The following is a 22,866-nucleotide window of genomic DNA, read 5'->3' as shown; positions in this document are numbered from 1 at the left end:
AAAAGAAACCCGGATTAAATTAAAGATTAAATGCATTAAACACTGCTTTTACACACTGTGCTGCCTTTGACATGTTTTTCCTCAAACTGCAGGAAAAAAGATTAAATTTACTTTGTATTAACAGTAAACTGACATGTTTTCAATTAAAATGCAAACCCTCATGAAAATCTCAAGTGTCTGCATTAAAACATACACGAACTGAGCAAGAAAATGTCAAATTGACATTAAAATATTATGCTATGCAGAGGAAACAGTCCAGAGGCACTGCAAGTCTGATTTTACAAACCAATTTGCAATGAGCTTCAAAAATAAAACTCTGTTTAATTGGTGATATATCCGAGGAGTACATATGTTGCGCTACGATATTTTACATTTCTTCTATACATTTTCTGCCTAGATGACAGATTATCATCTCAGGTAGAAGGACATTTCTTAATCAGAAAAACAGTTCTAAGTTAAATGTTAGAAAGTCACTGATCCCTTATTACAGATCTGCTGATGACATTCTTGTCATGTAAAATCACTCGTTTTTCAATGGTATGTTTTTTCAACATTAATGTAAGGCAGCTTTAAAATGTCTTTCCGCAGACAAGCTACGGTATGTAGAGTTGAGGGATAAAATGCAAACGGTTCAACAGTAAAACAGGGAAACACTGTCTCTTCTCTAGTAAGTTACCATAACCAAATGTGCAACAATAGTCAAACTTTAAAACTTCAAGTTTGGTAAATTTTCTTCATGCTTCTGATCAGTAAAGAAAATAATAATAAAAATGTTCTATCTTCTTCTTTAGCCCCTGCTTCACCTTCTCCTTCTGTGTTTAAGATCCAGCCTCCTGTTCCTGCCCCAGGGCCTCCAACAGGAGCCCCATGGGGGTCCTCTTTAGACCGATGCTTTCCAGTTTGTTTTCCAGCTTGTTCTTTAGGTTTCGCAGCCTCAGTGATGCATGGATGAGGACCACTGAAAGCAGACGGATGAAAAAAATTACCTCTCTTAAATGAACATTTTCAAACAAAGCACAAGTATCAAGTATAACAAGAAAGTACTTTTTATTTTTCTTGTTTTTTATTTTCTGACTTATTTTACTTTAGATGCAGGAAAAAAATGTCCAGAGATACATTCTGCAATCTGACAACGTATAAATACAAAAAATTGCATTTCCTGCAAAAATGCAGTGTGGATGCGGTAAGCTGAAGGTAGCTGAAAGAAAAAAACTGAAACAGGAAAAACTGCTAGCTAAATTGAAATACTGAAAAAGTTCAAATGCCTACTGTATTCACACTAATAACTATATTATCAGATTCTTTACCAAAACAGGAATAATTTACACTAATCTTAATAGCTAAAGAACAGTAAACACAAGTAGGGATCCACAGGTGGATCTCAATAAATAAAAACATTGGAAAAATGTTCCATTTAGTTGAGTAATTAAAACACTGGCACGCCTTTGTAAGAGATTTATTAAGTATTAATATTTTTAAAAGGTTAATTTTATTGATTTGGGGTTATATCTAATGAAAACCTAAATTCAGTTTCCCAGAAAACTATAAAATTACAATCAGACCAAATAAAAAAGGATCTTAATACAGAAATATATGTCATGGTCTACGCAGTCATGAGGAAAATTGCTGACTTGACAGTTCTATGACAGGCAGTAATGATTTCATTAGCCAGCAGGACTTGGCACCTGTCCGCACCATCAAAAGTGCCATCACCTGCTTTAATGACCAGGGCATCACTGTGCTTGATTGACCAGCAAGCTGGTCGGACCTGATCACTAAGGATAATGTATGGATAATCATCAAGAAGAAGGTGAGAGACAACAGGGCCAACAATGCAGATAAGCTGAAGATTCCTAACAAAGAAAGTTGTGCTTCCTGAACACCTCAGCAGAACCACAGGCTGATCTCCATGCAAAGCTGCATTTATGTAGTACTTCATGTAACATAGCTGGCCAGGTCTTGAGTGTATAAACTGGAAAATACATTGACATAGTTTTCCAATTTGTGCATTAAAAATCCTTTTTTTAGTAGTTCGATGAATTGGATTTACAGAGAAGCCAGACTTTGGCATATCCTTTGCTGCGAGCCATAAACATAAATAGTAACAGAAATATTCCTTTATAATAAAAATTATATAATAGGTTACATTTTTCCAAATAAATTACTCAAAAAAGTTAGTTTTTGAATAATCTTCTAATTTACTGAAATGCGGCCATATAGAGAAATCATAAAATGTTTTTATGATTTCTCTAGGACAGGAGTTTATTCATCCAAGTGAACAGAATGAATGAACTGATTATCTAATACAGGTGATGTTAGGTGATAATGTGGTACAAAAGCATTGTGAAAACTAATTAAAATGAATACGAATATTTTAAAACAAAACATTTAAAAAATATATAATTTATCAGTATATTTCTGCCTAAATTTCACTGACTTAATTTCAGTAGATGGTAAATATGGAGCAGTGTATGTGTGTATATTCAGTCTTACTCAGTACTGGGAATGCTATTCCAAGCAGGAACACAGCCACTCCTCCTAACACTAATATGAAGAGGTAACTGGCCAAGAGAATGGTGAGCACCGTAAAAAGTGGGTGGTTTCTACGAAAACGGCGGATGGGCGCTTTGTTCTCCGCAGCCCAAACAAAGCCCAGGAACAACACGGTGACCACTGTCATCCCAACAAACAGCTGGAGGGGCTGGAAATACCTGAGGGATAAAAAAAAAAAAAAAAACATATGTAAGTTCTAAACATTCCCAGTAAGACTAAGTTTACATGCAGAGTATGCTTCAGCTTCCCTGCCCTAAGAAAAAACTGTCAAAGGCCACTTTGCATACACTGTACTGCTAAAGTCAGATTTAAGGTTTAATGATTCATTAGAATTTACTAGATGAAGCAGTATATTTTATTAAATAAAAAATGTTCAATTATTGTGCCTTTCACAACTGTACAGCTCCAGTTACTTTAACTCTCTCCACTTCAGCTAAAAAGGCAGGATAATAACCTCCAAATAGTACAACTACTGAATTTTCTAGCAGCTGCCTCAGTGCTGTAGACATCTTTCATACTTTCTTCGGTAAAAACAAGCAAAAACGAACCTAAATATTTAGCTAGCTTGACGCTTGCTAAATACTTAGCTCAGCTCTAAATGTTTGGGTAATATGCAAATTCCCTCGCCAAAAAGCGGAAGTTGACTTCCAAAATAAAAGCTGGTTCTTGCTATTTCCTGCTGTTGTATGTCAGCTGAATCGCTTCAGTTATCACTCATAGCTACACTTATCAATCATTTACTCTCCATTTTTCCAACATTGTATATAAAAAAGGGACGAGTCACTTTGACAGCAATAAAGATGATTACTCATGGCTCTACAGTAGAGAGCCGTCCCTGATTTCCAGACCGTGGTCAAGTGATGACAGCTGTCTCTTAAAGATTAGCTTTGCGCATACCTGGTGCATTACGGTGAGAGAGAAGTAGGGGTGGCCTTGCAGGAGAAAAAGATAGAAATAAAGAGAAAGAAACATGACCCCCAGAAAATTTAAATGTATGACCAAACTAATATGCTCACTACTAAAAATAGAATAAATATTTTAGAATTCTACAGTAGATGTTTGAAGAAATAGCAAGTCAAGCTTCATCGTAACACCAATCTGGGACATGTTTGGACTAATTTTCATAAATGTATTTCTCCAAAACGCTAAGAGGTGACATCACCCATATTATGTTAAAGGCTCACTTATACTATAACTAGAATAAATATTTTATTGTAGACTTTTGGAAAAAGTTCAATTAAATTTTATTTATATAAATGGTAAAATGGTAAATGGACTGAACTTATATAGCGCTTTTCCAGTCATGCTGACCACCCAAAGCGCTGTACACTATAGCCACATTCACCCAGTCGCTCTCACTAACGCGCACACATTTATACACCGAGACGCAGCTCGGTAGGCAACTTGGGGTTAAGTGCCTTGTCCAGGGGCACATCGACATGTGGCAAGGGGAAGCTGGACTCAACCCATCAAGCCACAGTCGCCCATATAGCGGCAATTCGTGAAACATGTCATCTCGAGGCACTTTATAAAGTCAAAATCAATCATATTATACAGATTGGTCAAAAACTTCCTATATAAAGGGAACCAGTTGATTGCTTCAAAGTCCCGACAAGCAGCATTCCCTCCTGGAGAAGCGTAGAGCCACAGGGAGAGTTGTCTGCATTGTCCATGGCTTTGCAGCAATCCCTCATACTGAGCAAGCATGAAGCGACAGTGGAAACAAAAACCACCCATTAGTGGGAAGGAAAAACCTCCAGCAGAACCGGGCTCAGTATGAACGGTCATCTGCCTCGACCGACTGGGGATTACAGAAGACAGAGCAGAGACACAACAAGACAGACAAAAAAGCACAGAAGCACACATTGATCCAGTAATCTGTTCTACATTAGATGGTAATAGCGGGTGATCTGTCTTCCCTGGATGATGTCACGGTTAACAGAACGTCAGACCAGGTGTACCTACTAAGAAGAAAAAAGAGAGAGAGCAAAAAGTTAAAAGCTGAAATGACAACAGTCATTTCAATGTAATGCAATGCAAAACTGGAGAACAGTAGAAATCAGTAGAGTGAGAAAAATAGGCCCTGGTGTCCTCCAGTAGCCTAAGCCTACAGCAGCATAATTATAGAGGGAGCTCAGGGTAACATGAGCCACTCTAACTATAAGCTTTGTCAAAAAGGAAAGTTTTAAGATTAGTCTTAAAAGTAGACAGGGTGTCTGCCAAGAGAGCGGAGGGCAGCTGGAGGAACCAGAGAAGTCCAGGGAAAGGTCTCAGCCTGACTTGGTAAGACCAAGGGAGCACAAGGGGGATCTCCAGAGTGGGGTCCGGAAACAGAGAACTCGGAACATTGATCAGAGACATAGGAATACGTGGGGACGCCTGGAATTAGAATCCTTTAGCGCAAGGCCACCTGAGAGAAACAAGAAACAGAAGTTAGCGCAGGGAAAAGGTTTGATGTCGTGAGACAGTGGCCACTGAGGCATACCACTACGGTTTAACACTCTGGCGGCCTCCAGCTGACTGAACCCTGCTTTTATGCTCCAGCACGAGCTGCCGAACGAGCCGCAGGTGCGCAACAAGCCCACCTGTCAACGCCGGCAGAAAGCTGCACGGCACTGCCTGCAGAATCCTGACAAGAGTAAAATACAATATAAGAAGATGTGGTAAGAAACTTCAATAAAATGGATAAAGTGAGCCCAGTCATGCTACGCCAAGAGCCAGTGTTGTAGTACTCGAGTCAGAGACTCGAACTTGAGTCCGAGTCATTAGCTAAATTTAGAGACTCGTGACTTGACTTGGACTTGAGCACTGATGACTCGAACTTGGACTCGGACTCCTACATTCAGTTCATTCTGACTCGGAAATTGAGAAAAAGACTCGACTTTTTTTTATATCATTAGGCTATAATTTTAATATGTCATTAGAATATTATTTGGTGTATGATTTTAATATCTAAATGTCGTACCGCGCACGTGACGTCACCATCTCATGAGCAACGCCCCTTGCCGCTAAGGTTGGGCAAACAGTGTGAGAGCGCACGTAGCAACCAGCCATTACACATGCAACAGACACAACTATATGACCGACTTTTTAGCTGTTAAACTCACAAGAGGATGTCTAGGCGCCCATTTTACTGGTAGAACTGTGGAACAACATACCAGCGTTCAGCTCAAACGATGGATTGAGTGTCGAGGGCTCGGAAAGACTGGGAAACTGGCCAAGTTGATAGGAAGGTAAGTCGTTGTTTTTCGCCTGCTCAGCGTTCATGCCGTCATCGGCCGTTTTTTTTCTGTTTGTAGTCACCGTCCAGGAATCGGTATAAATTTTCCGGCCCGCCGAACAATTTAGTCCGGTCCGGTGGCCAAATGCATTATCATTATCCAACGGCTGTATCTCCTCGCTGCATCGACCGATCCACACCAGATTGTGAGTCATGGGGGAGGGCTGCCGAACGCGTTTGTGGGAATCGCCCGGTGGACGGGCGAGGAAAATGCGTGACAGCATCTGCGGTGGCGGGCGGCCGGCGGTGCGCGAACCCCGCCGGCCGCCCGGAGCCGCGGCGGTGTGCGAACCCCGCCCGCCGGCCGGCACCGCGGCGTTGTGCGAACCCCGCCCGCCGGCCGGCACCGAGGCGGTGCGCGAACCCCGCCCGCTGGCCGGCACCGCGGCGGTGGCCAATAGGCCGGAGTGCGCTTGGCTGCGAGGGCCGATCGACGCCGCTTGCGGCTTTAACATCCTTCATATGCGGCCTATCAGCGTACATCGAGTCGCTGTTGCACGTTCCATAACAACAATGTTTAAAAACCATGGTTAGGAGACGTCTTAGACTTGGAAAAAGCGGTAGTTTTACCGAGTAAAACCAAGGGTAACTACAGCGAAAGAGTTATTAGTGCAATGGAATGTTACTGCTTCATGTCATACATCACACGTCAATAGTGACTCGACTCGGATGAGTAGTGGAATCGACTCGGACTCGACTTAATATACCCATAAAACAGCAAAATATTATGAAAAATTAAAATGTGAACATTAACAGGTTGATAACAAATCTCACACAAACATCCATCTATACACTTTTAATACCACCTATTAATCTATGCAGGACTGCTGGCGGGCTGGTGTCTATCTCCTGTGAAGAGACTGTCTACACCTCAAGTAATCACAAAAAAACATTTTGAAAAAAGATTGAAAAAATCTCATTGATGGCTTTGATTGACTTTACATTTGTTTTTTACAGATTCAGTGTGACATCTGCAATTAGTGGTACCATTTACATGTCTGCAGATGGATCCAGCTGAAATCCCAGATCCCAGAAGAAAACATCACACATAATAAACAATACCATTCACCACTGAAAACAACTGATCATCAAGGACGATGAATTCGGTAAGAGTTTCAGGTATGTTTCTGGTATGTTTGGTTGTGCTGCATCAAACTCTTTGACCTCTCATTTAAAGACTGTCATGTGTAGTTTTGAAATGCTTTATCTACTTTTTGTGTTAAAAGGCACCTTTTTGCCCCTCTTCACAGCCAAAGCAAAGGCTGTGTGAATCAATAACAGGGAGGGATCCATTTAACTGTATCAGTTTTAGAGACTAAAAATACCATTACCCATTAAAGATTATGTTTATAGTATATTTACATTCCGCTTTGTAATCTAGTGGAAGCTTTGCTCATGTGTGACTCGTTTTCAATAGGGAAACAGACTTCAAGCTGAGTTTACTGCAGCAGCACGGCGAAGCTGACTGGCTGTTGGTGCTTTCAGAGCGGGAGAGGCACACAGCTGATGGTTTGCTGAAGAGACCGTAAACTAAGAGCCATCAGTGGTTTTACTTGTTGCCAAAGTCTCAAACAACACGGCAAAAATTTGCTATAACCATTGCTCAGAGGCACAGTGGTTAGCGCTGGTGCCTTGCAGCAAGAAGGTTCTGGGTTCCAACCCTGGGGCTTTCTGCATGGAGTTTGCATGTCCTCCCTGTGCATGCGTGGGTTCTCTCTAGGTACTCTGGCTTCCTCCCACAGTCCAAAAACATGACTGTTAGGTTAATTGGTGTTGAGGAAAATATCTTAGTCAGGCAGTAAGGTATGTCTCCCATCTGTTGCCAGGTAAGATAACATGCAACTTTAGTTTTATGGCTGTTAGGTCATTGCAGCCTGACCCCGTACTGGGAAAAGTAGCTCCTTTGTTTGAGAAACAGACAGCTCACAAGACCTTCTCCTTAACACAGCAGAGGTGGGCAGACACTGTATTAAAAGATGTCTTGGCAAAACTTACTTCAGACAAAAAGCTGCAGTGCCAGGGAATGGACGTAGATGCACTGGTAATGTAATTTTTTGTCTCATGGATATCCAATAAATTAAATATGCCTATTACAATGTTTACCTCTTGATCAATGATTCCTCATTTACTGCCAAATCTTAAGGCTGGGGTAAGATGGGCCTTAATATACCTTAATATCTAACATTGGCTTCTCTAAATTGTCCTTAGGAGTGAGTGTGTGCGTGAATGGTTATTTGTCCTGTTTGTCTCTGTGTTGCCCTGCGACAGACTGGCGACCTGTTCAGGGTGTACCCCGCCATTTGCCCAGTGAACGCTGGAGATAGGCACCAGCAACCCCCGCGACCCCATGAGGGATTAACAGAGTTAGAAAATGGATGGATGGATGTTGCTTTTGAATAAAATGGTCACTAGAGAAGTTGGAAATGTTGCTAAATAGTTGACAACAGTGTTGATGAAAGTAAGCGAAGAAAAGATGTGAGAACAGAACGTTAGCCCCACCCATCAGTCCCCTTGGCTTGTGTTAAAGGTGGCAAAACAATGTTGTTTTGGTTGGAGTCTCCCTGAAAAATTAAGAGTGACCTTAAAAATACCGTTAAGAGCATAGCCATTATACAGGTAGACGCCCCATGGACTGGTGCTGCCTACTGGAGCTGAAGTTTCAGGGCGGCCACCATCTTGGATGGGTCTCTCACACGACCCCAGTGTATTTATTTGTACAGAGGAAGCTGCAACTAAAATACATCATGACTTCCTGAATTTTTGCCTGATTTTCACAGTTTGGTTTGTTAAAAACGGAATAGAAGTGGTTATGATACAGGACGCTGTCACACACAAAATAATATGTTTTATTGTTGAAATAAATAAATGCTCTTTAACAGACAGACATATGGTATATTAATGTATAATGTATAAACCTCATCATTGCTCAATAAGCACCATACTACCTCATTGTATTTATCTGAGACTTTCCTGTACTTAAAAAAAATAAATAATTTTTAACCCATTGTATGGTAAATGGCTTGTACTTGTATAGCGCTTTAACTAGTCTTGATGACCTCCAGAGGGCTACACACACTACATTCAGTCATTCACACCCTGACAGTGGTGAGCTATGTTAGTAGCTACAGCTGCCCTGGGGTAGACTGACAGAGGCAAGGCTGCCGTACACCGGTGCCACCGGGCCCTCTGAGCACCGCCAGCAGGTAATGCGGGTGAAGTGCCTTGTCCAAGGACACAACGACCCGCCAATTGCAGAACGAACTCCCTAAACTCTGCGCCACTGTTGCCCCTGTATGTTTGTCTGTCAGTTTTTTTTTTGTCTTCAATATGTGTAATATGAACTGTAATGTAAACCGGAGTAGCAAAAGAGAAATTTGGCCACGGTAACACGCGGTGACAAATAAAATATTCTGATTCTGATTTTAAACACGTGATTTCAAACTTCAATATATTGTTTTATGTTACTTAAAGACAGACATGTTGTGTGGCATATTATTAAATATGTAAATAAATAAGTGCTTTCATGCTAAAATGCTTTGTTGTATGCTCTTAAACAAAGAAATGTAGTATTACAAATCAATGCATGTATAAATTACATTTTATAGTTTAATAAAGAAAAAATAGTTGGAAAAAGTTAAATTATTCATTTAAATGTATTTCACTCTCTCACACACATGCATACACATGGTTTTTTAAAGGCCTTGAAACCCCAGAGTAGGACTCGAACCCAGGAACTTCTTGCTGCAAGGCAACAGCGCTACCCACTGTGCAGCCCTGTGTGGAATATATAGACAACAAATCAAGAATCATAAAATTACGGTCCGTTTGTTATTCTGCATTGTTCTCACCAAGTAAAAACTCTTTCAGAACCAATTTCAGCCCAAAATGGTGATCTGTGCCGCGTGAGCTACTGTCAGTAGTTATCAGTGGTTATTGCAACTGTAACTTGCAAAAAATAGGGGTAAAGTTGCTCTCTCCTGCCAAATGGGAAGAAACAATATTCCTGCCATATGCTGGGCATTTCTGTGATACTGGGAAAATTAAAAGGGGGCCAGACTCTTTAAAGTTTTATACAGCATTATCTGATAAAGATCTACTATAATGAACTCTTCTTTTGGGAGTGGAGAACTCAGTTAAATTTAGCTCAAATTTAAATTTAACGTTATTAAAAATGGTCAGATAGGACAGGGTTTTGAGGAAATACTGTTAATTCTTCGCAATCATTGCCATATGTCAGCACAAGGTCCAAAGTATGAAGGCAAGAGTGGTTTATGCATATTTTGAGCAACACCAATTGAATCTAGGATAGTATTAAAAGGCCACATTAAGGTTATCAAATTCAACATGAATGTTAAAATCCCCCACCATAATAACTTTGTTAGTGTCTAACATTAAGTCAGATAAGAAGTCTGAGAACTGATCTACAAACAGAGCAAGGGCATGGTGGATGACACAAAACAACAAACAGAAGAGGTTTTATTGCTTTGCAGTTTGGATGATGGAAACTAAGGGTTAAATGTTCAAAAGAATTGTCTGACTGAAAGATGGTTGCTGCTTCTCCTCCAGATATTGGAACTAAAGTACAAGGGGATGCCCAATTTGAAGAACAAGGCTCTGCAATGCCGTTGTTCAACATGCATTTCACTTCTGCATGAAGGTCCTGGCTTTCTGCATGATAGGCCATAGACCTGTAGCAAGCTGTAGCTTCAGCCTCACTTTACTTGGCCAAATCCAGCTTTGTGTGCTCTATCTCCAACGTGGTGCACTCAATCTCCAGCTGTGGTTTTATTTTAAATGTGTCATGTTCAAACTGCATTAACAACCGCCTGTGCTACTCAAATGTCAAGCTAGTTGGGAATTCCAAAGATGTAGCACTAGGTTCAACAACTGGTTGCACTAAAATGTTTCTTTCCAACAGGTTTGCAATCAGAATAGCCTTCAACGGCCATCAACCTCAATACCATAGTGCTTACCTACCTCTAATAATTGCTTTTTAGTGCAATTATCTAAATACTTCTCTGAGGGACAAGAAACTCAGAAACAGACGACATACTTTCCAACAACAAAACAGCATCAATGTAAGATAAAGTGCTGACAGATGTGCACAAACAAAAGGCAGACCCAAGTGCCCCACAAAATTACCTACCTGTACCATAAACTAAGCTATCCACAAAAATGAGTCCATAGATTGACATGAGGCTTTTTAAGCTGTGTTTCTTGTGCAACTCGCTTCTACAGCGTCTCTTCACATCGTGCTCCACTCCATGTACAAATAAAAAATAACTTTGGGAAACTTTATTAAAAGCTCTCTGAGAATCGTCTTTCTCTGGTCTCATACAGTTAGAAAGTGTTCTCCAGTCTATGTTGTAGCTGCAGTTTATTTTTTTGACATAGTTTCCTTAATAATTTGTATGCATCAAAATCCTTGTCATTGTATTGGAGCGCTGCTGCATATTGATTGACAGCCAAAAGAGCTCTCACTGACGATGACTGCAGCTCTGCGTTCTTTGTTTCAGAAAAGCGAGGTGGAATAATTTCTTTTTTTTACTTTTCCAAATCTGACAAATAGGCCATGGAGAAAGACTTCCGTACGGCTTCGAAGCGATTCTGGTCCACTATCTGGCGTCTCAGGAGGGGGAAGCAGTGCGGTACCAACACTGTTTACAGTGGGGGTGGTGTGCTGCTGACCTCGACTCGGGACATCGTGCGTCGGTGGGCAGAATACTTCGAAGACCTCCTTTATCCCACCAACACGTCTTCCATTGCGGAAGCAGAGCCTGGGGACTCTGGGTCGGGTCCTCCCATCTCTGGTGCTGAGGTTGCCGAGGTTTTTAAAAAGGCTCCTCGGTGGCAAGGCTCCGGGGGTGGATGAGATTCGCCCTGAGTACCTTAAGGCTCTGGATGTTGTGGGGTTGTGTTGGTTAACGCGGCTCGGCAGCATTGCGTGGACATCGGGGGCAGTTCCCCTGGATTGGCAGACTGGGGTGGTGGTCCCCCTATTTAAAAAGGGGGACCGGAGGGTGTGTTCCAACTATAGAGGAATCACACTCTTAAGCCTCCCTGGTAATGTCTATTCGGGATTGGGATTGGTGCAGCATCTGCTGTGAAGCGGGCGCTGTACCGATCCGTTGTGGTGAAGAGAGAGCTGAGCCAAAAGCCAAAGCTCTCGATTTACCGGTCGATCTACGTTCCTACCCTCATCTATAGTCACGAACTTTGGGTCGTGACCGAAAGAACGAGATCCCGGATACAAGCGGCTGAAATGAGTTTTCTCCGTGGTGTGTCTGGGCTCTCCCTTAGAGATAGGGTGAGGAGCTAAGTCATCCGGGGAGGACTCAGAGTAGAGCCGCTGCTCCTCCATGTTGAGAGGAGCCAGTTGAGGTGGCTCGAGCATCTGGTCAGGATGCCTCCTGGACGCCTCCCTGGTGAGGTGTTCCGGGCACGTCCCACCAGGAGGAGGCCCAGGGGAAGACCCAGGACACGCTGGAGGGACTATGTCTCTCGGCTGGCCTGGGAACACCTTGGGATTCCCCCGGAGGAGCTGGCCCAAGTGGCCGGGGAGAGGGACATCTGGGCCTACCCCCGCGACCCGGCCCCGGATAAGTGGAAGAAAACAGACAGACGGACGGACAAATCTGACAAATAATAACTTTTGTTTTTCAAAATCTGTCATATGCGGGATGTTTCAGTTTGCGGGACTACAGTGAAAATTCGGGACAGTTCTGCATAAACAGGACATTTGGTCACTCTATTTCACAGGTAAAGAGGAGGTGTACTGCAGAAAACATGCAGTATTTGGTGGCATATTATGCAAATAAACACGCTTGGCAGGTTAAGCTTTTTGCACCACAACCTGACAATCTTCCTATTCTTATCAGTTTCTCTCAGGCAAGCCTATATTTATTCTTAACACCACCGTCAACGGTCAATATTTCAGACTCTTCTTCTAGAAAAAGCATGTCCATGCTATTTTAGCCTTAGCTAGTGAGTTACTCTTCTTAATGTTTTAAATAAAAGCGTAATAGCGAATCATGAGGAGATCCCTGGTTGGTCGCCCACGTTTATTAGCTAAGTTACTGGAAGCGAGGGAATAAACGCTGATAGATGACATGGCGACAGGTGAAAATAACCTTTTAATTTAACAAGAGCAGTGATAGACACGCTTATCAAGGAGTTGTTCTTAAATGTTCAATGCGCTGAAGTTTCTGAGTTACTGGTTCACACAAATCCAAAAAAAAAAAAATATGACAACCACTACTTTCATTTATGCCATATGTGGCCAGTTTGAGATCTTCCACCAACAAACCTCAGACTAGCAGATATCAGTTTAGCATAGACCCGCCCTACTCTCTTTCTGACTGGCTAATATCCCAGCTAGGCCAGGTTTCATTGGTTGAGTCAGCTTTGGTTAAAAAAAGTTTAAACGGAACCAAGTGTACCTATTTTTTGCTCTCATTTTACAGTTGACCGAAATCTGTCGCAGCGACGGAGAACATCTGGGACATCATGTCTCGCTTCATCCACCAATGCCACGTTGCAGGACAGACTGTCCAGGAGATCCCTCAAGATACCATCAAGCACCTCATCAGGAGCATGCCCAGGCGTTGTAGAGAGATTATACAGGCATGTAGAGGCCACACAAGTTACCGAGCCTCATTTTGACTTGCTTTAAGGACATTACATCTAAGTTGGATCTGCCTGAAGTGTGTTTTTCCACATTACTTATGAGTGTGGCTCCAAATCCAGACCTCCATGGCTTAATACATTTGATTTCCATTGATAATTTTTGTGTGATTTTGCTGTCAGCACATTCAACTATGTGAAGAACAAATATTCAATAACAATATTTCATTCATTCAGATCTAGGATGTGTTATTTTAGTGTTCCCTTTATTTTTTGAGAAGTACACACACAAGCAGATATATAACAGCTGTATTTCATTTTATTTTTAGTGCAAGGAGCAATTTGGACTTGCCACCAGCTACACCAGAGGGAGAATATACACAACCCACCCCACTCCCACACACAGATGGCTCGGGAGAAATTTAGCAGCAATCTCCGGCATCATCTGTCTCAAACTAGTTCACAGGTAGCACAGCAGAAAGGCCTTCATGGCCACAGAGCAAGAACAGCAACAACAACAACAGTGTCACAAGAACAGCAACAACAACAACAACAACTGCTACTACCGGTACTTCAGGCAATACTTCTGCGACTACCAGTACAGTACTGTTGCATTGAGGTGGTAGGCCACAAGACAACAAGACAACCATTGCTGATAGACTTTTAAATGTGCTGAATGAGCCACAGGTCCCCTATATACCAGAAGGACTGGATGACGAGTCATATTTCTTACTAGACAATAAGCCTACAGCCTACTCCACTTTTGCCCTCACAGCCGGTGTCCTCAACTTCATCCACTTATCAAGGAAGATGCACACTAGCAACCCAAACCCCCCCACTCATCTGCATATTCCAGAGATCATCGCTACCAGACAGTTGAGTCATACTAGATGGCAATCAACAACCTCAACCCCCATGCTACACACCCTACCCCCTCTGCTCAACAAAATGTGAGATCACACAGATCCAGAATGGGAACAAGAGGGCAACAGTCCATTGATGGATTTTTAAGATTTAACTCCTGTTTGATTTTTATATTTCTTGTATATAGTATATAGCTCATTGTGGTGTGAAATAAATTTATTTGTGTAGTCTTTGTTTTGGTTCAATGACTGCCCTGTATGTAGTACACTGGTGTCTAAGGTCTAGACCAACGATTGACAGAAGTTCATCCATCTTCTCAGCAAACATACAGAAATACTGGTAATGTCTTTCAGAGTGTAGCCTCAACTCTTGACTAGAACTGTAAGCAGTTATTAACAGGTTCCAAGTCCACCCACGCCGCACCACTTTGAGCACGCTCCTGGACTTCAGTTCAGCATTCAATACCATCATCCCACAGCATCTGGTGGAAAAACCAGATGCTGTGGGATGAGATATATATATATATATATATATATATATATATATATATATATATATATATATATATATATATATATATATATATATATATATATATATATATATATATATACACACACACAGCATTCACTGGGCGAAAGGCAGGGTACACCCTGGACAGGTCGCCAGTCTGTCGCAGGGCTACATCGAGACAGACAAGACAAACAACCAACCATTGTGTCACACACTCACACCTAAGGACAATTTAGAGAAGCCAGTTAAACTAACGGTCATGTTTTTGGACTGTGGGAGGAAGCCGGAGTACCCGGAGAGAACCCATGCATGCAAATGGAGAACATGCAAACTCCATGCAGAAAGACCCAGAAGATTTGAAAGAACCAGAAGGATTTGAGCCCAGAAGGCAACAGTGCTACCCACTGCTCCACTGTGCAACCCGTTAATGACAGTATCATGTAAATCTTATGCACAAATAAAGTGTTACCTAAACAAAAGTAATTTTCTCCAATGTCTATAATTTTTGTAAAAGAAATGAATTCTCACGGAAGCAGTCAAATGTATTTGTTTATATTGTTATGTACTGATTGTATATTATCAAATCTCATAAATAAATGTGATTGTAAATAATAATTTCTTAGTACACTTGTTTTTACACTCATCTGGATCTCTCTGCTTTTCTCCCTCTTCTTCATCATCTGGTCCTCTTTGTTTCTCTCCCTCATCTGCACCTTTTTGTTTCACATTCTCCTTTGTGGTGATTGACTCACCATGTCTGCCTGCACTAATTTACCCCCCAAAAAAACACAATGAAAGATGGTCATCAGAAATTCAAACCATCATGGTATATAGGTTTTTGTTTCCTCCCTAATGTAATTATTCCTACCTGATGTCATCACATGTCTCTTCTATCACTGATCTCATGTCTGTCTCCTTCACCCCTTATCTGTGGCGTTCTCCACTAAGTGATATGGTCAAAAAAGCATTATATTAGTTGTAAAAAATACAGATCTTAATACAGTTTTTATACATGTTTAAACATTATTGCTTGGGATTAAGAAGCTGTTCCCTCATTTCCACCTAATATTAGACCAACCTTTCCCCTGCCTGTCCTGATTCTTCCTCTGTCATCTTTTCTTCTTTCTCTCCATCCTTACAGCTGAATACTAAGTGAAACTTTAAAGACCAGCTGCTAGAGACATACAATTACAAACTGATGCACAATAAAAAGAAGGTGCCAAAAGGAGGAAAATGTGCATAAGGTATAAACAGTGTGTCCACATATATATAGTGTATCAAAAAATTAAAAACAAAAATACAAAAGGAAATACAAAAGCAGAGATTTAAGGTGACTTATGTACATTCAAGGTGGCATATATACAAATGGATTGACTCTGTTCATTTAAATGTACCAGGTAAGGAACAACAGTGAGGTAGTGAGATGGCTATATAGCTGAAGTCACTTATTTAACAGGATTATTTAACATGATTATTGTACAGGGTATAGCAAAATTGAATTGCATACTAGTTATTGCACAAGTTAATACAGTTATAGTGCAGCATTGTATAGTATGATAGCAGCAGGTATAATTGACCTGTGGTAGTGCTCCTTTTTACAGACAGGATGTCTGAGTCACTAAAGGAGCTGCTCAGCTCCTCTACAGTCTGGTGCAGGGGGTGAAAGGTGTTGTCCATGATGTGAGCTTGGACAACGCCCCCCTCTCAGCCACTTCCTCCACCGAGTCCAGAGTGCAGCCCCAGCACAGCCAATCAGGACGCAGGGCTGGAGTTTCATAGATGTGACGTAGTGGAGAAGCGACCATGAGACTGTTTTGATTCAGACAACAATGGCGGCTCGCATCGAGGAAGCAAGCGTTAACATTGATGCTGCTATTTCTTATTTTTGATAAGGCACAGCCTTCTGAAACGGCATTCCTATGGATCTGTTCCAGATGGATGAGTGGAGCAAGGCGGAGCGAAATTCATTTGGCTCCATTTGGAACCAACTCCCAATTTTGGTCTGTAAGGCAGACACCCCTTCTAATTTTAAGACTAATCTTAAAATTTTGTTTTGTGACAAAGCTTATAGTTAGAGTGGCTTGTGTTACCTTGAGCTACCTCTATAGTTATGCTGCTATAAGCTTAGGCTGCTGGAGGACATCAGGGCCTATTTTTCTCACTCTGCTTAATTCTCCTACTGCTCTCCAGTTTTGCATTGCTTGTCTTCATTTCAGCTTTTACCTTTTTGCGCTCTCTCTTTTTTCTTCATAGTAGGTACACCTGGTCTGGCGTTCTGTTAGCTGTGACATCATCCAGAGAAGATAGATCCCCCGCTACTACCATCTAACATAGAACAGATTACTGGATCAATGTGTGCTTCCATGGTTTTTTGTCTGTCTTGTTGTGTCTCTCTAACCCCCAGTCGGTCGAGGCAGATGACCGTTTATACTGAGCCTGGATCTGCTGGAGGTTTTTCCTTCCCATTAATGGGGAGTTTTTCAACACCAATCAAAATAAATACTTTACAGTTATATGGTGTCAATAATGTTGTCCTTTGTTTCAACAACATCAAGGCTGTGCTTCATCTGGCTAAAGTAGCAGAACAATTTGACATAGATTTGGAGTAAAGCTATTGAAGAAATATCAATTATTTTTATAATAAAAATTCTTTAAAAATAGAAAAAGGCTTAAAATGGGATAAAAATGAGTGTGCCCCATCAAGGTAAAGTAGTAGAACAATTTGACACAGATTTTGAGTCAGTGGGTCACATGACCCGGAAGCTATTTAAGAAATATCAATTATTTTTATAATAAAAATTCTTTAAAAATAGAAAAAGGCTTAAAATGGGATAAAAATGAGTGTGCCCCATCAGGCTAAAGTAGTAGAACAATTTGACATAATTTTGGAGTCAGTTGGTCACATGACCTGGAAGCTATTGAACAATTATCACATTTTTTATATAATAAAAATTATTTAAAAATAGAAAAAGGCTTAAAATGGGATACAAATGAGTGTGCTCCATCAAGCTAATGTAGTAGAACAATTTGACATAGATTTGGAGTCAGTGGGTCACATGACCCGGAAGCTATTGATGAAATAACAATTATTTTTATAATAAGAATTCTTTAAAAATAGAAAAAGGCTTAAAATTGGATAAAGATGAGTGTGCCCCAATAGGCTAAAGTAGTAGAACAATCTGACATAATTTTGGAGTCAGTGGGTCACATGACCTAGAAGCTATTGAAGAAATATCACATTTTTCTATAATAAAAATTCTTTAAAAATAAAGAAAGTCTTAAAATGGGATACAAATTAGTGTGCCTTACAGATGTTATTTATTGGCATGATTTCCTATTAGTTTTGTCTTAGCTGGTCACTACATAAGTCATTTATTGATTTTTATTTCTCAAGAGTGCTTGGTTCAAAACTTTTTTTGACGGTCCCTAACTGCACCACCGCGTGTGGGAGGAGGGAGCAGCTGAGAGACTCTGACCGAAAACAGAGTCCTTCAACCGGATCAACCGTGAGCTAGATGCCGCTGACTCCGCGGAGCTTGAATGTCCAATGTCCAATATGAAACTAACTTCACCGCAGTGAGAGACCGTCAAAATAATAAAACTTACCCCACAACGAGCAGACAGCCCAGCGCTGACAAGAAGTAGTTACTCTGATAGTACAAAAGATTATTAATCATGCGGTTGTTCCAGCGGTCCAGGTCCCGAAGATCTGGAACCGCAAACCGAGCCGTGCCAAGCAGAAAATCATCCAGGTTGCGGACGGGTGGCGGCTGCACGCCAGCCATTTTCACAAATCACAAATAAACTCTGTTTCCCAGATTGCAGCGGAGTATGAAAGTGAACTGAGTGAAGCTTCTTCTTCTTCTCTTTCTTCCTCTTCTTCTTCTTCTTCTTCTTCTTCTTCTTCTTCTTCTTTTGTTTAATGGCGGTTGGCAAACAACTTTTGGTGCATTACCGCCACCAACTGAAATGGAGTGTGGATCGGGATGACCTAATCTAATATCCTACTACTATAAATAAAAATAATAATAAATAAATTAATAAAAAAATAATAAATCAATAAATAAATAACTCCTTTTTATCAAATTAGTCTCTTTAAGAAATCTCAATAATAAAGAATAACCCTCTGATTTGGTGTCCATGTCTTAAAGATATTTTATGTTTAACTTTAATTTACTGATTTGTAATCTATTTATCAATTCATTCCTCTCAATATCATATTTACTGCAAAATAATATAACGTGCTCCACTGTTTCTTCAACAAAACAAAAATCACACTTTCCTGTATCATGATTTCCCATTTTAAATAACGTGCTATTTAACCCTATATGACCAAAACGTAATCTTGACATTATCGTTTCTTCCCTTCTATTCCTTGATGTTATCCTCATTAATCCTACTTTTCTTTGAATATTATAAAACCATCTTCCATTTCTTTCTTTCTTTCCACTGTTTCTGCCACCTTGCTCTAATCCTTTTCGTAATTACTGATTTTATTTCACCTTTACTAAATAGAATTATTATATCAATTAAACTGCGTTTACTTGCTCTTTTTGCATATTTATCTGCCATCTCATTCCCTTTTATTCCTATATGAGAAGGAATTCATATAAAACTATTAATCCCATTGCTTGAATTCTGAATAATAATTGCTGAATTTCTAACAATAAATCCGGTCTGCTGTCTGAATGATTATGTTTAAATGAATATAATGTTGAACTACAATCTGAACAAACTACACTTCTTAATGGTCTAATTTCTTCGATCCATTCTAATGCTAACATGATACCAAACATTTCTCCTGTATAAACTGAAATTTTATTACTGATTCTTTTACCTGATTTAAAATTAAATTCTGGAACTAAAAATTAAACACCATTCCTATTATTTGAATCTTTTGAAGCATCCGTATAAATCTTTACATATCCATAATATTCTTTATCTATATAATGCTCAACCATATTTGAATCTGAAATATTCTCTTTGTTTTTCCACTTGTACAACAAGGTTAAATCTACATCAATTTCAGGTAGGATAGCTGGATGAAGTATTTATCTAATAACTGTTTTACTGCCATTTATTTGAGATAATTCAAGATCTGTTAGAATCCACTATTCACCCAAAAGAATTTAATTTCTTATTCCCTTTTTCCCAACTTGGTTTTAAATTTCCTGACATGGATAATTTTCACAATGATTCTTTAACTGAAACCAGTAAGTGGCTAATAATTGTAATCTCCTCAATTGTAGTGGCATTTCTCCCATTTCTACTTGTAATGCTGATGTTGGTGTTGTTCTTATGGCCCCTGTGCATAATGTCAGTGCTTGATACTGAACAATATCCAATTTTTTAAGTAATGAAACTGATGCTGAACCAAAAGCGCTGAGTGAAGCTGACGCCCCACCCACGTAAAAAACTCGTTTGTGCATAAGAGTAGACCCCGCATTGACTGTCGCGGCGCAGGAATTACGGCCGCCATCTTGGGGCGGTTGATCTGCTACCCTAACCTGCTGATTCAAGCTGAACACACTAATGATACCTCAGCACTGTGCGGCGTATTTTTGTTTAAATCAACGGACTATTGACGTCAGGGCTCGAGGGATAACTTTTCACAAGTAAGATTAAAATATATTGTTTATATTAGAATGGAATTTTTCTAATATTAGATAGAGAGATACAGGTCTACACTTCCAAGTTTTTGTGACTTAATCTCTCCAAAATTGCATCTACTCCGTGAGGGCATATATATATATATATATATATATCTATATATATATATATATATAGATATATATATATATATATATATATATATATATATATATATATATATATATATATATATATATTCGCTAAGGTTTAACAAAGCTCTGATAACTTCACAGAGTGGCTGCAATACATATCTATCTATCTATCTATCTATCTATCTATCTATCTATCTATCTATCTATCTATCTATCTATGTATCGATCGATCGATCGATCGATACATAGATAGATAGATAGATAGATAGATAGATAGATAGATAGATAGATAGATAGATAGATAGATAGATAGTTTAAATCAACCCTCTATATATATATATATATATATATATATATATATATATATATATATATATATATATATATATATATATATATATATATATATATATTGTCTGCACCATCAACACCAAGTCAAATTCCTTGTAAGTGCAAACCTATTTGGTAATAAACTGATTCTGAAGAGCCTTAAGATGGACCGAGGCCCGCTTTCCCAATTGCCAACAGTTCAGCTGTTTGTTTAATGAATTTGTGCAGGAATTCAAGACCGTGTTCTCCGTCGACTCAGACCTGACGTCTATGGGCACTCAAACAGAGGAACTGCCCGGTTTCAGACTTTTCCATAGACTTCCGCACATTAACCGCCACCACAGGCTGGGAGCCCAGTGCCCTTAAGGCTGCGTTCTTCCAAGCTCTGGACGAACCTCTCAAGGACAAACTAGCCCGCCTTCAGGATCCCGATTCGTTGAATGAGTTCATCGCCCTAGCTATTCGGTTAGACAACAGAGGTTCCTCCTGCGACTATAAACTGATAGACCAGTCTCTCGTCCAACAGGCCCAGATCGGAACCGAGCCACTTTCCACTCCCCTCCAGGTTTCTGCCCTGGATGGGAGGAGCCTTCCTAGGGTGACTCACTGGACTTAGCCCCTCGAATTGGTTATCTCTGGGAACCTCAGAGAGCAAACCCAGTTCTATGTGTTTCCTGTGGAACACTCCCCCATCGTTCTGTATTTCTCCTGTTTACAACAGCATAACCCGCATATAAAGTGGTCCGAGTGGAGACTCAAATCCTGGTTCCCCAATTGCTATTATTGTTGTCTACAGTCCGCAGTTCCCCCTAGTCCGTCTCCGGGGGTTCCCGAGGAGAATTACCCCGTTGATCTCGATCAGGTCCCCGAACAATACCGAGACCTGAGGCTAGTCAGAAAAGTAATGCCAAACTGTTACCTCCCCATCGGCCCTGCTATTGCGCAATATACCTGCCGCCCGGTGTGCCAGCCGACTTTACAATGTCTCTCGGGCCGAATGGCAAGCTTTTGAGAAATGTATTAAAGAATCCTTAGCTGCCGGACTTATCCGTCTGTCAGGTCTAAACACCTAAAACATCATACAAACAGGGAAAGAGAGGCACAAGGACAATTAATTGGTTTTACTCGCGAGGAGAGTAGGAAGAGACCGTACAGTTACAATCTCCAACCCACTCTGCCGGTCTCAGCGTTCTCCTCTCGATTTTATTATGTTTGGGCGTTTCCCTAGTTGGGGAAACAAGATAGTTACAACCTCAGTTGTCAACAAAGATACACAGCTGAGCAATCACGTTCAGTCAGCACATAATCTTGTAGCTGAGTCTTCTTGTTTCAGGAAGCGAAGAAACAGAGCGTCTCATGTTTCTTCGCATGGACATGATTAAGCTATCAGAAGCTTACATTACTACATCATAACAAGATAATAATGAATAATGAAGTATAAACATTTATCCCAACATTTCCCCCTGTTTATGGTGTATAATGTCAGATGAAAAATACCATTACAAATTTCCCTAAACAGACACTTCATCGACAATTTTCAGCTGCTATATCATGGAGTAACAGCAACATTATCACGTACACTCGGAGGGGTTGTGAGTTTACACCTGGTCGACAAATAAAGTTTCTATGTTATCTTGTACTGTCTTCTTCCTGGTCATCTGCATAGTCACTGGGAGCAAAAAGAGGATACTGTTCCTGCGGAGGAGCTATTGCAGTTGCTATTAACTGCACATTTCTCCTTTTTCTGCCAGTAACATGTCTAGAGCAATTCTATTCTGAAAAGCCATGAGTGAAGTTGCAGCCAGTTGTCCATGTATTGCTTCAAAACCACTCTGTGTCCAATTTCCTAGTCGTTGCACAGTGTAATGAATGTAATTTATTCTGTCCACATTCTTGTTGATAGTACACCACCAGCACAATGTTGATTCAAACCCTGAGGCGACTTGATTTACTAATTTG

The 22,866-nt window shown here is 40.4% G+C and overlaps 1 protein-coding gene across 1 annotated transcript; it reads right to left on the bottom strand.

Moving 5' to 3' along the window:
- Positions 1–296: 296 nt before the first annotated feature.
- praf2 (PRA1 domain family, member 2) lies at positions 297–18,727 on the bottom strand. The gene is made up of 3 exons (XM_036148612.1): positions 18,440–18,727; positions 2,494–2,711; positions 297–958 (listed from the first exon to the last, which is right to left on the bottom strand). The coding sequence occupies exons 1-3, from the start codon at positions 18,616–18,618 to the stop codon at positions 819–821; spliced, it is 537 nt and encodes a 178-aa protein (XP_036004505.1). The 5' UTR covers positions 18,619–18,727; the 3' UTR covers positions 297–818.
- Between the last annotated feature and the right edge of the window lie 4,139 nt (positions 18,728–22,866).

Source organism: Fundulus heteroclitus, chromosome 16 (assembly GCF_011125445.2).
Source record: "Fundulus heteroclitus isolate FHET01 chromosome 16, MU-UCD_Fhet_4.1, whole genome shotgun sequence".
In the NCBI taxonomy this organism is placed as follows: Eukaryota; Metazoa; Chordata; class Actinopteri; order Cyprinodontiformes; family Fundulidae; genus Fundulus; species Fundulus heteroclitus.
The sequence above is the reverse complement of the archived record's forward strand: the minus strand, read 5'-3'. Positions and strand labels throughout refer to the sequence as shown.

Bases quoted from the DNA above. Each gene is read 5' to 3' on its own strand.
- praf2 (XM_036148612.1), bottom strand. From the start codon at position 18,618: ATGGCTGGCGTGCAGCCGCCACCCGTCCGCAACCTGGATGATTTTCTG. The intron at 2,712-18,439 runs GTAAGTTTTATT...TTTATCCCTCAG, and splicing joins GGCTGTCTGCTCGTTGTGGG to GTATTTCCAGCCCCTCCAGC. The intron at 959-2,493 runs GTAAGACTGAAT...GTCTGCTTTCAG, and splicing joins AATAGCATTCCCAGTACTGA to TGGTCCTCATCCATGCATCA.